An 18388-nucleotide genomic window follows, 5' to 3' on the forward strand; every position below is an offset into this window, starting at 1 on the left:
CATGGCAGCAGAATGAAGGGGAAGCATGGCAGCAGAGTGAAGGGGGAGCATGGCAGCAGAGTGAAGGGGGAGCATGGCATCAGAGTGAAGGGGGGGCATGGCAGCAGAATGAAGAGGGAGCATGGCAGCAGAGTGAAGGGGGAGCATGGCATCAGAGTGAAGGGGGGGCATGGCAGCAGAATGAAGAGGGAGCATGGCAGCAGAGTGAAGGGGGAGCATGGCAGAGAGTGAAAAGAGCCACAGCAGTATGGCAGAGTGTGAAGGGGGCCAGAGCAGCATGGCAGAGTGTGAAGAGGGAGGCCAAAGCATCATGGCACAGGGTGATGAAGGGGGGCAAAAGCAGCATGGAGGCTGCAGTGTGATCATAAGGAGGCACAGCATGGTGATGAAGGGGCACAGCGGGCTTGTGGCAATGCAATGTGTGTGGTAGGTGGTGGCTAAATAATGGGTGCTATTTTGTTTGTAGGGTGATGGTGGGGCAATTTAATTTTATAGTGGGGACTATTCATTTAAGATGGGTGGTTTGGGGGCTATTAATTGAATGTGGGGCTCAGTTTGAGGAGCAAGAGGTCTATTTATTAAATGTGAATATGAATTATTTAATGGCAGTGACGGTTGCGGGAAATAGGTATATTTATTATGCGTAAATACGATTCATTTATTGCAGGGGCTGTCTGGAGGGAGGGAAATAGGTTTATTAAATGGGAATACTATTACTTTAATGTTGGGGCTGGAGGAAGGCCTAAATATTAATTGTGGGTCCTATTGATTTAACGCTGGGGCTGGTTGTAATTTTCTAAATGTACCCATTATTTTTTCCAATTAGAGCCCCCCAACATTCCAGGATCCAGACAAGCCGCAACTAAAGAAACCAGCAGCCACAGGTGGTAAAAGTGACAAGAACAGGTAGAACAGTCTCTCAAATGTTCTGAGTCTAGTGCAGGCTTGGCTAACCTGTGGCACTCCAGGTGTTGTGAAACTACAAGTCCCAGCATACCCTTCCAGCAATAAGCTGCTATATATTGGCAAAGCATGCTGGGGCTTGTAGTTTCACAACACCTGGAGTGCCACAGGTTAGCCAAGCCTGGTCTAGTGGGACAATCCCGATTTTTGGTGACTGTTCTGCCCAATCTAAGGGGCAGGGCAAGACTGTATACTCTTTATATACACACTGCATTCTTTATATACTACACTATGGTGCTAGCTGTGCTTCGTGGGCTGACCACTCCCCCTCAAGTGTCTGCTCCCGCCTCTATGATGGTTGGCCACACCCCCTCTGGTGGGCCCCTAGCGTTGCAGTCCCCGGAGGGCCCTTCATGCCCCAGTCCGACACTGTATATGCCATCAACAATTTACCCAGTGCTGGTGTCACAATTGTCTACATTTCAATTGTCAACCTAATAATACTGTTGATGCCATTATTGTTGACTTTCCAACCCTGCCTATTTTATGGTGTCGACCATGTAACTGTTGAACATATGTATCACACCCTTACAAACAGAAAGAGGCTAGCTGCTGTGTTTTGCAACAAATGTACCAGGGCTATTTATTAAATAAACCAATCTGTAATTTACATTGATTTTAGGACTTGCAACATATCCGCCAAAGCTATTAATGATTTGATGCTACAGATAATGTACTTTTTCTCTTTCTTAGTAAATAACATCCACTGGCTGAAAAAAACTACACTTACAGATTCATCCTAAATATCTTATAAATCTGAGGATAACGTTAGTATAAGTTTCTCAAATGTTGACATATTATTGTCAATGTTATTAATAGTTCTATTATATAACACAATGGGGCATATTCAATTCCGATCCCGATCCGCGGGCTGCGTACGAAAATCCGCGTTATTGCGGTACCGTATTACTGGCAGTACTGCGCATTTTCCGCGGTAACGCGCGTTACCGTGGATCGGATCGGAATTGAATATGCCCCAATATGTCTAGGAAAATTAGTGACCCTTATACCAACATAGAGAACATAGAAAACTTCCTCATTTTCACAGCAAATTAACATTATTTTCTTACATTTGCAGCTATTCTTCACACCACTGCTAGCTTCCCACCTTCTTTTCAAACAATCCTTATGACCTTGTTTCCTGTTGTGCGCTATCTTCCTTATGATCTGTTTGTACCTTTCTGCCCTTCTCCCACACTCCGAATTCCTTGCTTTAAAGCCGAGCTATCGCTTTGCTCATACACACCTATTTTAGTCTCACACAATCATTTTCCTCCCACACATTTCCTATCTCAGTGCTTTCTTGTTTATCCATCATCTATCCACACACCATCCCCACAATCACCTTCTCCTTCTTTTTTACAAACATACACTGTCTATCTGACATACAAATGAAATATTCACTCTTTTCTATCGCTCAGCTCTCTTTATGTTTGTTCATTCACATAAAGCCCTGCACCAGAGGAACTTACAATCTAATTTTGATACCACATGTAAGATTAGGGGCTAGATTTACTAAAGTGCGGGTTTGAAAAAGTGGAGGTGTTGCCTATAGCAACCAATCAGATTCTAGTTATCATTTATCTATTACTTTCTACAAAATGACAGCTAGAATCTGATTGTTGATATAGGCAACATCTCCACTTTTTCAAACCCGCAGTTTAGTAAATATACCCCTAGGACTTTTTAAGGACACTTTTAGGACTGTTGCTTGAACTAGGGCTTGGCTTATATTAAATCTAGTGTTAAAATTTGGGGGAGATTTAGGACATTTATTGTCAGTTTAAGAGACAATTCATGTTAACGTTGAGGTTAGTAGTCATATTTTTATTCAACCCTCAGACTTCTAACCTTAAATGCCTCTTTAATAAATGTGTTTCTCTTCTTAACCCTCCTGCATCAATCCAACTACCATCAATGCCCAATATTTTTATCTCCAATTCAAGTGCGAGATATGATCAGACATGAAATGATATAGCCTCTACCTCAACCAACAACCTGCTCAATCCCTTCCCTGCATCCTCTGGTACCTGCTCTACTCACAAATGAAGGTTAAGTATCTACTCTCTTTTTATCTTTCTACTCTACTACCTGTCCACTTGAACCTATACCCTCACAAATCATTCAATCCCAGTCTTCTGTGCTCATCCCAGCCTTTGATGAGATATGTGCGTATTTCCAGAATGAGCACGTATCTCTCAAAAGACACTGCAAAAACTTTAATTCAAGCACTCATTGTCTCCAGCATTGACGACTGCAACTCCCTTTATACTGGTCTTCCCCGAACCAGACTTTCCCTACTATAACCTATGGTGAATTCAGTAGCTAGGCTATTTTTCCATGTAAAACATTCTTCGTCTGCTGCTCTGTCGGTTCCTATATCGGTTGCCTGCTTTTTACTGAGTCCAATGTAAAACACTTCTACTAATATAGAAGGCCATAAACAATACTGCATCAACATCCATCTAGTTACTTCACCCGCTGCACCCCTTCTGTGGAATGCCCTCTGTTGCACAAGACTTTACTCCTGCCTCCAATACAACAAAACGTCACCTGAAAACTAAACGCGTCAGGCAAGTTTATGAGATTCTCAAACTATCCTCCTAACCTCCATTCTATCAGTGTGCCAACTAAAATCTAGTTAAGCCCAGGTGCACCGGTTCTGTCTGTGCGTGTGAGTATGTCTTATTTTATGATGCTAATATAACATTAATAGTTTTGGGTCCAGCAAATAAACCTTCATGTTATGTCACACAGTAGTGGCCCAGTTCAAATTATGCCACATAGTAGTACACTCAATTCATATTATGCCACAGTAGTGTCCTCAATTTGTATTATGCCATATTGTTCCCACAATTCATATCATGCCTCATAATTATACCCCCAATTCATATGCCACACAGTAATGCTCCCAATTCATTTTATGCCACACAAGTGCCCCCAATTCAAATTGTGCCACAGTAATGCCCCTAGTTCATATTATGCCCCCAGTTCATATTATTCCCCACATAAGTGGCCCCAATACACATTATGCCCAAATAACTGCCCTCAATTAACATTATGCCCAAATATGTTCCCCCAATTAATATTACATCACATTAGCCAGCTGTATGTGTAAATCACCTCTCACTCACACAATTCATCAGTTCCGCAACGGCACCAGGGAGGTACTCCTGCACATGCACAGCAGTTCAATTTCTGCGATCTTCTCTTGAAAGTGAAAGTGGCTCCAGCATGCCAGACTACACAGCGCTGCATGCCATGCCTGGCACATGTGCCCTGGGTTGCCGACCCCTGCTATAGATTGTAAACTCTTACCCCTTTGTCGGTTAAGAACCAGTCTCGTTTTATTGCTATGGTTCTTCCCAATTGTAAAGTGCTACTGAATATGTTGGCGCTACATAAATAAATGGTAATACGGCAGTGTGCAGTGAATATCTGAATATTTTAAACTGACCTATTCTAACAATACAGTGAATTTCAGCCTCCTATGTTATTTAGGCTAAAACTCACATTAAACTTCAAAATCTAAGAGCTAGCGTTCATCCCCCTTGAAAAAAATTCCATTTGCCGCCCACACAGACATAGTCCCTCTGTATTTGTCTTACACACTCACCATCCCCCTCTCCCTTCTTATACAGTTGTGATGTCCTTACTCCTCTCCTCCCATGACATCTCCTTCCTTTACGCTTCTACAGACAAAACTCACTATTGTCAAATTTCCTCTCTTGGACATTGGAACCTTCCTCTGTACCCACGTACTATCAGCTGATGCAATGTTGAGCACTTACCATTTCACTTAACTCCTCATGCAGCTCACTCCTCTCTGCACACATTTTTTCACATGCCCGCACCATCTCTCCCAATTGCTCTTCTTTTTCTTGGCTGTTTTGAAGCTATAGAGAGGAAATATAGTTAATATACTGACATATGTCTGCCATATTTCGCTCTGGTGTGTCCTGAATGGATTGCACATGAAACACAATGATAGAGATGTGATTAGTTTTTGTTCATTCTCACTGGCAAATGTGAAAACCGAGTGTGCAGTATAAATGCATGCAACATGATTCGACTTTTTGCATATTTCATACAGTGGACCCGTCACCTACACGAAGTGGAATCAACTATTTTGTAGGCTGAACCAAAACTCAACCTATCAATTCGTCATTGTGGCATTGTGAATGAGCTGATAGACTGTACTCAAAAAATATCTCCGACAACTGAATTTATGTTTTGGGACACTGCATGAAAATGAAAACCAAAGACTACTAAACCAATATTTACTAAACTGTGGGTCTGAAAAAGTGGACATGTTGCTTACATCAACCAATCAGATTCTAGATATTATTTTGTAGAATATACTAAACAAATGATAGCTAGAATTTGATTGGTTGCTATAGGCAACATCTCCACTTTTCAAACTCGCAGTTTAATAAATATACCCCCAGGTGTTTTGAAAGGTAGGGACAGGGCTCTTGCAAATAAACGTTAAACCCATCTGGCTCATGCTATCACCCAAATAATAGTTCACTATATGATTTTAAAATAGATATTCAATCCCGCCAGATGGGATACATCCAAGGATACTAAAAGAGCTAAAAGTGGTGCTGGTAACACCATTAACAGAATTATTAAACTAGTCACTAGCTACAGGAGTAATTCTAGAGGACTGGAAAAGAGCAAATGTATCCCCACTGCACAAAAGTGGAAGCAAGGAAGAGGCGAGCAACTACAGACCAGTGAGCCTTACATCAGTAGTAGGGAAACTGATGGAAACACTCTTATAAGAAAGAGTTATAGAATATCTAAAATCCATTAACTTACAGGATCCCAAACAGCATGGATTTACTAGGGGGGGGGGGGGGGGAGAGAGCATGTAAATGACTGGGTAACTAAAGTAATAGATCAATGAGGTGCCCTAGATGTAGCTTATGTAGATTTTAGTAAGGCTTATGACACTGTCCCACATCCAAGACTGTTAAATAAACACGAAGCTTGGGAGTGGATTCTAAGATGGTTGAATGAATAAGATCTTGGTTGCAGGATAGCAAACTGCAAACAGTTGTAGTAAATGGAGTGCTTTCACAGGAGGGAAAGGTTACCAGTGGAGTGCCCCAGAGATCTCTACTTGGACCAGTGCTTTTTAATATCTTTATTGGCAACATTGCAAATGATATTGAAGGGAAAGTATGCCTTTTTGCAGATGTCACAAAGATATGCAACAAGGTAGACACACCAGGAGGGGTAAAACAAATGATTGATGATCTAGGTAGACTAGAGGAATGGTCAAAAGTATGGCAACTACAGTTTAATGCCAAAAATGCAAAATCATGCACTTAGCTATCAAAAACCCAAAAGCTAAATATAGTATTAACAGCAATATTTCAGGTAACTTAAATGCAGGTAAGCAATGTAACAAAGCAACGAGATTAGCAAGTCAGATGCTTGGTTGCATAGGGAGAAGAATCAGGAGCAGAAAGAAAGAAGTAATAATGTCACTGTATAGGTCATTGGTACGCCCTCATCTAGAATACTGTGTTCGGTTCTGGAGGCCATATCTCAGAAGGATATAAATACATTAGAGACTGTACAAAGAAGGGCAACTAGAATGGTGCATGGCCTACAGCACAAAACTTACCCGGAAAGACTAAAAACCTTAATAGGTAAATTTTGGAGACGAGAAGGGAAAGTGGGGATATGATAGAGACTTTCAAATATTTAAAGGGTTTTAATAAGATACAGGAGGGAAACATTCTTCAAAGTAAGAGAAATATTAGAACATGAGGACATGCACTGAAACTGGAGGGAAGTGGGCTCAGAGGAAATTTGAGGAAAAATTACTTTACTGGAAGGATAGTAGATAAGTGGAATAACCTCCCATCAGAGGTGGTAGAGGCTAGTACTATAGAGCATTTTAAACATGCTTGGGATATACATAAGGATATCCTTAAAAGAAATAGGGATTAAATAGGGTTGGAGGTTACCATAGGTTAAAAAAATGGGCTAAGTAGTTATTTTTGTTTTAGTTGTGAGTTGTGGGCCAAGTAGTTCTTATCTGCCATCACATTCTATGTTTAAGGCTAGGGGTCTGTTGTTCTGTGCTGAAAAATAGACAGCACTTTTGTCCCAACTGTTAGAAGTGCTGAGGGATGAGGGGAGCTGGTTTATTTATAGGTGAGTTGTTGGGGGTGGCCTAATGCTTCCGACATGGTCAGCACATATTGTCCTAGTATGCCCATGGGCAAAGTCAGGAGTTATGGCCTTGATTCCTTGGATCAGCAGCCCAGGCTAATGGGGCCAAGTAAGTGGGGAGCAGTGCACTCATTTACACCTGGAGCAATCCATTCCCAATAAGTACATCCAATGAGAATCCTTTCCCGGGAAAGCCAAGCCTGATACCAGGAAACCAATGTGTGGGAATTGCATTACATATAAAAACCCTAAGGGTTTTCAGTTGAAATTTTGGAGTGGGCAGATGATCAGCAGCCAATTACCCCAGAGTGGCTCATCTGTCCATTAAATATGTTCCCAGGCACCTGCAATACCCTCTTTCCTTTCCAGCCCAATGAAGTATCAGTCCATGATTTACAATTATACCTTATGTCCTGATTTTCTGTTTTAAAAAACAAACAAACCATGACCCTTAAAGAAGAACTCCAGGCAGATAAACCCCATTCCCCTGCAATAGTAGAAGCACTCCCACAGTTACACTGGATACATCCGCTGATGCATGTAGATGTTGCTTCTCCATACATGACAGCCTTTACAGTTTTGAGTCCAGTTATATCGATGCTTGGATTGGACTTGCCACAGTGAGTATGTCCCAAACAGCAGACGTTGTTTGCACAGGACTCCATGATTATACTAGTTGGGCAGAAGGGGATTATCATTAAAAGTACAAGTGACACCAGGAAGCCTGAGTAATTTACTAACTTGTACTACATTGATGTCTGATGGGTTAGTGTACATTTCACTTGGTTAGTAAACAACCCCAACTGTCTATCTGATCCTGGATGCTTGTATGTGTGCACCAACACAAGAAAAATAAACGGCAGGTCCATTCCTATTGTAAGGGGAGATCCTCATCTTAGGCCACACAGTCCAGGAAGTATATTTATTAAACTGAGGGTTTGAAAAAGTGGAGATGTTGCCTATAGCAACCAATCAGATTCTAGCTGTCATTTTTGTAGATTTTACTATATGCATGATACCTAGAATCTGATTGGTTGCTATAGGCAACATCTCCACTTTTTCAAACCCACAGTTTAGTAAATATATCTACAGGGGTATCTTGAATAATTTCCCTAGTAACAACGGGAGATGGAACTCCCCTGATAATCAGTAACAATAAGTATATATACACTCCTTTGTACATTTCATGTGTTGATATATAAATAGTGTACAGTACTGTGAATCACAGGAATCAAGGTGCAGTCACTGAGTATCATTATTATATTGCTTGTTGCTGCCATGTTGTTATAGTTTCCTCCTGAGAATCACCCTTAGGAGAGAGTAACAGAGGTGGGTGTACGGTGCCATTTTCTGCAGGGTGTCATTATTACTATAAGTAGTTACTCTTGGCAGGAGTGTGGGGGTGGAATGTCATTTTATATATACATGAGTCACCAGGGGAGTGGTGCCAGCAGAAATATATACATATACACAGTGTGAGGATAGGTGGGTGGGAGCTGGGCCAAGCGCTGGTGAATACAGTTCCCCACTCACATCATGTTGGGAGGTCTCCGTCTGCAGTAGAGAATCTTCCTTCGAATCATATGGTGAAAAGTTCTGCTCATCCCCAAATTCCGAGATAATAGGATACTGAGGACAGGTAGCAAAACATCAGTTATCTGTAATATTGAACATCTTATCTATTTTCTAAAATAACATAATTCATCATCCCATCTATTTTGATTTTTCATTTCTATACCATAGTTTATAATACAATGCCCTGCATCAATCTGCTGCCTTAAGGTATAAAAACATCAGGTTTACAAGATGTATGAAACTTTTTTTTAACTTTGGCATAAAAAATGTATTCACATCATGCACTTTTTTTTGTGCAAATGGACCATTTAAACAAATACATGGATTACAGCACATTACTACCAATATAATGCAAACAATAAATTATTCAAATGTGACACAGGAAATAAAGAGAACCCTGATGTCTCCTTAGTCTTATGATTTAGTTAGCACAAAATACTGTACATTAAAGATTCTTTGATAAGAGAAATTAAAATGTTGCAATTACTTAAACCTTTCTCTGCTGGGCATCCAGGCAAAAGTTGCACCTTACGATCTCATTCAGTCTTGCGCTGTCGGTTTTGCCAGGAATAACTCCTTTTTATTTGAATCTACCCAAGTGAATTTTATTGTTTTTTTGGAACAGATAAGACTTTTGTTTGGTACCATAGTTGAGAAATGTATTTTTAATTTATGGACATTATATGTAAAAAAAAAATATAATAAAATAGATTCTACATTGGTAGCAGGTAAACAGTTAAAGTTATTGGCCCAAAAATGATAGTAGGTAGGACTTTGTAGTGATATTTTTACTTCCTTGCACCATGCAAATTTCCATCTGGTCTAACATTTCTGTAAAACTGGGACCAGAACAATTAGCCAGTGGCAGTTCTGAAAAGCAGGATTGTGCCTATTTATTCACAAGACTGTGAAATTTATGCAAAGTAAATGCACTGCAATGTGGTTGGTATATGACCTTCCTTATCTGTCCAGCTTGCTGATTTACATACGAGTTTGGTTACTCCTCTATCTTCCATCATGATGTTTAATGAATAAGGTTAATAATGTATTTTAATGGAATTTGTAATAATCCACTACAATAAAAAATAACTTAAAAAGCCAGAAGAAAAGAAAGTGTGAATTATATGTCATATACATAAAAAGATGTAGTGTGCTGTGCATTTGGGCAATGTTGCCTAAAACATAAAGACATTTCCTAAGACAAATATTCTTTTAGGAACATATCTTTAAAACCTGCAACTGTCCCAGCAACTGCCTATTTGTAAAGGTTGCTAAGATGTACAAGAAGGTAAATGACGTTAAATCATTTTATAGAGACAGAAAACATAACACTTGATAGAGAAGAGGTAGGCAAACTGTGCCTAACTATGAGTCCCAGTAGCATTCCCTGCCAGAGGCAAACTACAAGGCACTCTGGGACTTCTAGTTCCCCAAAGCAGGGAAGCCACATAAGTTAAGGGATAAAATAGCCACATCAAAGTACAGTCATAGACACATGAATATGATAGGAGAACGTACATTTTGTAGAACAGCTATGAAAACATAGGGGGGCATTTATGTAGAATAATTACAGAATGTGCTTCCTATGGGCCTCATTTGAAGCCTATTTACTAATAGCCAGATTTCCCTCCATGAAGTATCATTCCTTATAGCAATGATAAGGGATAATACAATGCTGACATTTATTTAAAACTCATCCCAGGATAGCGCTTGTGATAGAAGGCTGTCCTGGCGATGACTTCCCTTTATTAACTACTCAGGGTTCTGACCCAGAGTCAGGGCCGGATTAACCCGAGGTCATCCAGGGGGCTCTTGAAAGTGCTCAACAGCATTTTTGATCGGTGTGGGGGCGCCCCCGGCACGGTCAGTGCTGCTGAGCCTGTCACTGTAGTCCTTCTCCGGCGCCCAGTAATCTCCTTACCGAGGAGATCTTGTGAGAGTGAGATGAGTTTCACTCTCACAAGATCTCCTCAGTAATACCGCTTTCAAACTGCCACCCCGGCAATATCCCGGGTTTTTCAAGCCGGGTTTTTGCCGGGGCTTGGAGCGTCCCAGCTCAGAAACACCATTCATACTGCACCTCGGACCCGGGAATTTCCCGGGTTGACCCCATTCATACTGCACAAGTCTGTGCCCTGGCAATTTGTGGGAGTCATCACCAGAGCAGTTTTCATTGGCTGAAAAATGGTGATGTCATTGAAAGGTGACTGTTTTTTTTTTCTTCCACGGGCTCCCACCGATGACATCATCCTCCAGAGACAGGTAGACAGCCAATCAGCTTGTTTTCTGTGCAACCCGGGTTGAAAAACCCGGGTTGCACCATTCATAGTGCAGGCAACCCGGGTCGACCCGGGAATTACCCCTCGATAAATCCCGGGTTGAAGACCCGGGTTTTTAGACCCGGGATTTTTGACTTGTACCATTCATACTGCACCAAGACCCAGGTCGTTTGAGCTCGCCCCGGCAAAAACCCGGGATTTTGGTGCAGTATGAATGGGGTATTAGTAGATTACAGCACCGCGGATGGACTACAGTTGCAGGAGAACAGAGATGTAAGCATCTGGGGGGAGGAAGGGGCTAACAGGGGAATGGAGGCCCCCTTAGCTCAGGGGCATCCATTCCCTTAATCCGGCCCTGCCCAAAGTCATTATTGTGCTTGCACGACCTCAATATATCTCCTACATTAGGCTTTTGTTAGATAGATATATTACTTTAAAATGCCTAAACCATGCGGAAAAAAGCCATTTTGGCATGGTTTATAGCTTAATAAATAGGCCCCTTAGAGTGAGGAGTAGATCCAGCAAGAAGGTACATCTTGCACCTTGGCAAATGTTGTGAAACAGAGGGGGCAAATTTAAAATGTGTTGACACAGGTTTGCAGTTGGGACTTGATGCATCCTAGCTCAAATCTAAACTGCAATGTAAAACACTGCCCAGTGTTTGTGTGCTACATGTAAAATCAGGCATGAAACAATGACATTTGCAGCCCCTGCATTGCCACATGATTTGCACCATCCCTCTGGATTTGCTCCTAGATCTAAATGAGGTTTTAGCACCTCTGCCTGTGCATTAGGTTTCATTAATGTCCCCCATATACATGATACATTTACTTTGCTTATACTGAGCTAATGTACAGAAGTTACACACACAGTTATTACTGAATATCCCTTTTCACGTCATATTACAAAAGCACAGAGGAAGGAGCACAGGAAAAGAAGGAATGTCAGATATGTGAATGTGTGTGTGGAATATGTGAATGTCATGGGAGGGTTATAAAATTAAAAAAAGTGAATATATGCAAAGGAAATGCAGATTACTTAACTACTACCCAGATAATGGGTTACTTTTGATATTATGATTAATGTTATGTTATTTTTGGTGTAATACTCAAAATCACTATATATCATTGTGTAATAATAATATATGTATAATCAAACATAGTTGCCAACTGTCCTTAATTTAGAGGGACAAACCTAGGTTATAAAGATTTGTCTCTGAATACTTTTGTCCTTTAATTGTAACTATTTTTAAGTATTGATGAATTGTACAGGAACATTCTGAATGCAAAGTTCACTATCTATTCATGTTATTTTGGCTTTATAAGTTCATCATAGATAGCTCCCGTGTTAGGCTAAGTTTTGCACTACATGGCAGTCCCCGTAATTTTCAGTGGGGACCGCGGTTTGGGACAATTTAACGAGCTATGAAAAGCTTCGCTTTTTCGAGCTTGATCCTGAAGATGGTGCTAACTATGCAATCCTGTAGGGAGAGCATCGCAGGAGTGGCATCTTTGAATTCCTCTCTGGCAGCGTTTCTGCTCTCCCCTCCATTAACGAACGAACATGACTCTGTACATGTGTGACGTAAAGTCGTGCATGTGCATTCGATTCCGGAGTTATTGCTAAAATAACGTCATCACCAGGACAGCCTCTTATCAGATGCTCTGTGGCGGGATGATTCTTTTAATAAATTTACGCATATTATCATCCCTTAGTAATAAGATATGATAATTAACAGGAGGGAAATGCAGCCATTCATAATAGGCCCCTTAATGCGTTAGCAAGGGCAAGAGTGTTATAACTATCTGTATATGTGTGTGTGTATATATATATATATATATATATATATATATATATATATATATACTGTATATTAGCCACAGAATTAAAACCACCTGCCTAATATGGTATAGGTCCCCCTCGTGCCGCAAAAACAGCTATGACCTGTCGAGGCATGGACTCCACAAGATCTTTGAAGGTGTCCTGTGATGTCTGGCGCCAAGATGTTAGCAATAGATCTTTTAAGTTCTGTAAGTTGCTGGGTGGGGCCTCCAAGACTCGGCCTTGTTTTTCCAGCACATTCCACAGACGCTCGATCAGATTTAGATCTGGGAATTTGGGAGCTAAGTCAACACCTTGAACTCTTTGTCATGTTCCTCAAACCATTCGTAAACAATTTTTGCAGTGTGGTAGGGCACATTATCCTGTTGAAAGAGGCCACTGACACTGCCCTTGTGAAAGTCGCTCAGATCCTTACGCTTGCCCATTCGTCCTGCTTCTAACACATCAACTTCAAGAACTGACTGTTAACTTGCTGCCCAATATATCCCACCCCTTGACAGGTGCCCCATTGTAACAAGATAATAAATGTTATTCACTTCACTTGTCATAATGTTGTGACTGATCTGTGTGTATGTATATATATATATATATGTATGTGTGTATATATATATATATATATATATATATATATATACCTGCTCGATACTGTCCACCTAATGATATATCTGCCATGTCTCTATTATGACTGTGTTCCCTCATCCTATAGCTGCCTTGCAGCTCTCACTGTTCTGTTTCATCAACCCTCATTCTATAATTGTCCTGTATCTATAGCATCCTTATTAAATCGCCCTATTACATCACGCTCATTCTATAAGAATGTTGTATTTATCACTGCCCTGTTACATCACCCTCATTCTATAAGAGTCTTGTATCTATCACTGTCCTATTACATTACTCTCGTTCTATAAGTGTCCTGTATCTATCGCTGCCCTATTACATCTCCCTCATTCTATAAGAGTCCTGTATCTACCATTGCCCTATTACATCAGCCTCATTCTATAAGAATGTTGTATTCATCACTGCCCTGTTACATCACCCTCATTCTATAAGTGTCCTGTATCTACCACTGCCCTATTACATCACTCTCACACTTTAAATATCCTGTATCTATCTATAAGTGCTCTATTACATCTCAACTTACCCTGTCCTATCACTAACCTGTATGTGCTAGTGCACATCACATTACACTTTATCCTATCATTGATCTGTAACTGCTGTATGTACCTACTACTGCTCCATTACATGAACCTTTAACCAATTACTGTCCTTCCTGTATCTACCAGTGCTCTACTACATGACTTTCATCCTATCATTGACCTGTATTTACCGCTGTTTTATTAGATGACCCTTCATTATATCACTAACCTGCATTTATCACTCCTCTATTACATGACCCTTCATTATATCGCTAACCTGCATTTACCACTGCTGTATTACATGACCCTTCATCATATTCCTGACATAACTCTACCAGTGCTCTATTACATGACTTTCATCCTATTACTGACCTGTATCTACCAGTACTCCGTTACATCAGTGTTCTCCCCAGAAAAATTTGCCAGTCGAGTGGCATTAAGAAGTATCCAGTTGGGGGCAGTTGTAATACTTCGCAATAATATTAACAATTTTTGAAGGTTATTGCCCACACTTGTCAGGACTGTTCAGACTGGTGGTCAGTGGTCTAACACACACTGCTGGCTGTAGTGCTCACATAGTGCTTGTTCTAAAAGGAGAAACAATGGTTTACTCTATTATAATATGACTCTGGAAATAGGTGCTGGGGAGAACACTGTACAGAATTCTTCATCTTATCACAGACCTGTATCTCCCAGTGCTCTGTTACATGACCCTTCATCCTATCACTGACCTGCATTTACCACTGCTCAGTAACATGACCCTTCATCATATTCCTGACATAAATATGCCAGTGCTCTATAACATGACTTTCATCCTCTCAATGACCTGTATTTACCAGTGCTCTATTACATGATTTTTCATCCTATCACTGATCCATATCTACCAGTTCTCTACTATGTAACCCTAAATCCCATCACTGAACTGTGTCTACCAGTACTTTATTACAGGACCCATCATCCTATCGCTGATCTGTATTGACTAGTGCTCTATTACATGACCATTCATTCTATCACTGATCTGTATCTACTAATGCTCTATTACATGCCCATTCATCCTATCACTGAACTATATCTACCAGTGCTCTATTACATGACCCTTCATCCTATCACTGATCTGTATCGACTAGTGCTCTATTACATGACCATTCATCCTATCACTGATCTGTAGCTACCAGTGTTCTATTACATGAACATTCCCCCATTCACTGAACTGTATCTACCAGTGCTCTATTACATGACCATTCATCCTATCACTGATCTGTAGCTACCAGTGTTCTATTACATGAACATTCACCCATGCACTGAACTGTATCTACCAGTGCTCTATTACATGACCATTCATCCCATCACTGAACTGTATCTACCAGTGCTCTATTACATGACCATCCATCCTATAACTGAACTGTATCTACCAGTGCTCTATTACATGACCATTTGTCCTATAACTGATCTGTATCTACCATTGTTCTATTACATGACCATTCATCCTATAACTGACCTGTATTTATCAGTGCTGTATAATATGATCCTTCATACCATCACGACTAGTATCTACAACTGAGCTATTATACAATGATCTGTATCTACCAGTATCTACCAGTACTCTAGTGGTAGATACACTATTACATGACCCTTCAGCCTATCATTGCCTTCAGTGTACTACTACACCACAACATGACTCTTCACCCTATCACTATATTTGCCAGTGCTCTAAGACATGACCCTTCATCCTATCATTGCCAGTATTCCAGTACCTGTTCATGGCCTGTATTAATTCACTACATTATCACTAAACCTTTAACTGTAATGTGTCTTTAACTGCTGTGCTACGTAACCCATCTTACAATATTCACATCTTTATCATTGCCACTTCTGTATTACATGACCCCTCGTCCTACAACAGTCCTGTTTTTATAACCGATTTACTGAAGGGTAACCTTTTTCAGACACATTCTATAACAGTCATGAATCTTTCTGTGACCTATTACATGGCCTCTCATCCTATAACTGTACATCTATAACCAATGTATTACATGACCCTTCTATATCCATCACTGACTTGTTCAATATCACCCATCATATAACGACTACCTTTTATCTATCAGCTATTTATTATATATATGATCCTCAAGTTAGAGTTGTTCTGTATCTATATCTGATTATATAAAGCCTCACTTTATGTCTGTCCTGTGTCATATTTCTGTTATACATCTATCATAATAATCACTTAACATCATAACTGTCTTATTACATGACCCCTGATTTGTTAACCTAGTGTCTATCACTGATATATTGATTGGCCCTTCAATTCGTAACTATTCAATATCTAAATTTAACTTATGACATTACTTTTATCAGTGGTTTGGACCTATTATGTTTGTGATAGCTATTCTGTCTTCCTGTAACATCTCCTGTCTCTGTATACCTGTATTAGCGGTTTCTGGGAATCCATATGGGCTCACCTTGATCTCATAGACTTTGAGTTTTCTGCGCAACGTTGCATTCTCTCTCTCCAGGGCACTCAGGCGCTCCTTGATGTCACCATAGGCAGTTATCAAGGCAAAATGTGAAGCTGAGCACATGTCTCCTGACTGGTCAGTATTGGGACTGTCCACCCAGTCCTCCTCCTCCTCTTCCTCTTGTGCCAATGTCTCCTGTGCAATGATGCTGATGTCATCACCAAACACTGAGTCCATTGCCAGGTGCAGCGGGAGGAGCCAAGTGGCGTGGATCCCTCTGCACTCGGCGCCCTGTGAGGATGGCAGTGTTCCTCTGGGCTTATCCCAAAAACAAGGGGTGTCCACTGTAGCAGGAAGTTAAGGACAGTGATGTTTAGGGATCTTGGAAACAGCAGATGTTCACAACAACTTCTGTGCATACACTTGAAAAAGCAACATATCCTAGAAAGCTTTAATTATCTGCCAAATAGCCAGGGGGTCAATTCCTCTGTGGTGCCTTATTGCAAATGTAAAAGCCGGGGGCCTGTTGTAGACTTGAGAAGAGACGTGGAAGGATGTAGAGGAAAATATGTTATGCACATTGTATGCAATACTCTCTCTCCACTTTCACCAATATCCAGGAAGCTGAGCTGTCTAGTCGTACTGGTCCATCTGGCTTGTTATGGTAAGGTCTGGCTGGTATTGTCCTGCTGTATCACCATGCTCCCTCCTCCTCTTCCCAGAGCCCTCCTCTTTTCCTCTTCATTCAGTCTGCATGCCCCGTGACACAATGACATCAGTTCCTCTGAATCACTGGCTCAGGGATTGTGGAAGACAGTGTGCAGCCAACTCTGGGATACAAGGAGCTCACCGAGATGATGTTATGCTGCATCCCAGCTTACTAAATGCATGTGATGTTGGCTGTTAAAAATGCACAGCTCCAGCTGAATCAAAGCTAATGCATGCTATCTGTCACTCATGTATGCAAGATTTATGCAATTACCATTTTCAACTTGCATCTCTGCATGTAGAGCTGTATAGATCACACAGGGAATAATGTTGGGGAGGTGATGTCAGACTGACGCTGCCCATCATGCACCTCTACTCTCACAAAGTGTGAATTAACACATTCAACTCTCATGGTGCAAACAGCTGTTTACGAACATAGTCTGATGAGTGTTTCATATATTTATGCATATTATGTCATAGTTCTGTACAGTTAGCTTATGTTTGCAGTCTTCTATATTCTTGGAATCAATATACCAATGATTTTGTGTTTACACGTTAAAACCTCGTTGATAACTGCATAGGAAAAGTGCTGCAGAGTATGCTGGTGCTATATAAATAAATGTTAATAATAAAATTTCTAATAATAGCTGTAAATATCCAATGTACATATTTTTGCTGCAGTCTTGTTGTTTGCATTACAAACTGCAGAATCTTGCTTGTGACATCATTAGCTAATTTTGTGCAGATAAACCCATTTTATTTTACTGGGAAGTGTAATTTGCAAACTGAAATGGTGTCTTCAGTGTGGGTGTAATACTGAGTGGGGGATGTACTGGTCCATGGGAGGAGGTGGGTTTATTGGGATTGACTGTGGGTGCCAGAGCATGCAAGAACTTGTGGTTCCCTAAGTGGCAGCATGCCCTAGCAGCCATGGGTATGCTGGTGCTTGTAGTACTACAGGCACCAGCATGCCCAAACTGTTAATGACAGCCTGGACTTGCTGGGACCTGTAGTGCACCAACACAAAATGGTGTTTTTATTATACGAATATATTTTATTACCGCAAACCAACTGCGCAGTGGTGTGAGAAGAGGCCTAATGTTTTCAGCAAAGGATATGGTACTCCTAGGGGTTGTCCCTTTTTTTTTGTGGACCCCTTCTCCTGTGCTGATCAGTCTGGGGCTGGTTGTCATTATAAGAGGGGGGGAATCCACGCTGTGGGTCCCCCTGCTAT

The 18388-nt window shown here is 40.8% G+C and overlaps 1 protein-coding gene across 1 annotated transcript in view; it reads right to left on the reverse strand.

The window, feature by feature from the left end:
* Positions 1–17236, reverse strand: part of TBKBP1 (TBK1 binding protein 1) — a 53877-nt gene extending 36641 nt beyond the window's left edge. Inside the window, exons 1-3 of the mRNA XM_075177019.1 lie at positions 16450–17236; positions 8689–8784; positions 4755–4859 (exon numbers count right to left, since the gene is read on the reverse strand). Of these exons, the coding sequence (XP_075033120.1) occupies positions 4755–4859; positions 8689–8784; positions 16450–16683 (435 nt within the window). The 5' untranslated portion in view covers positions 16684–17236. The remainder of the gene's footprint in view (positions 1–4754; positions 4860–8688; positions 8785–16449) is intronic.
* Between the last annotated feature and the right edge of the window lie 1152 nt (positions 17237–18388).

Source organism: Mixophyes fleayi, chromosome 6, assembly GCF_038048845.1.
Source record: "Mixophyes fleayi isolate aMixFle1 chromosome 6, aMixFle1.hap1, whole genome shotgun sequence".
Classification (NCBI taxonomy): Eukaryota; Metazoa; Chordata; class Amphibia; order Anura; family Limnodynastidae; genus Mixophyes; species Mixophyes fleayi.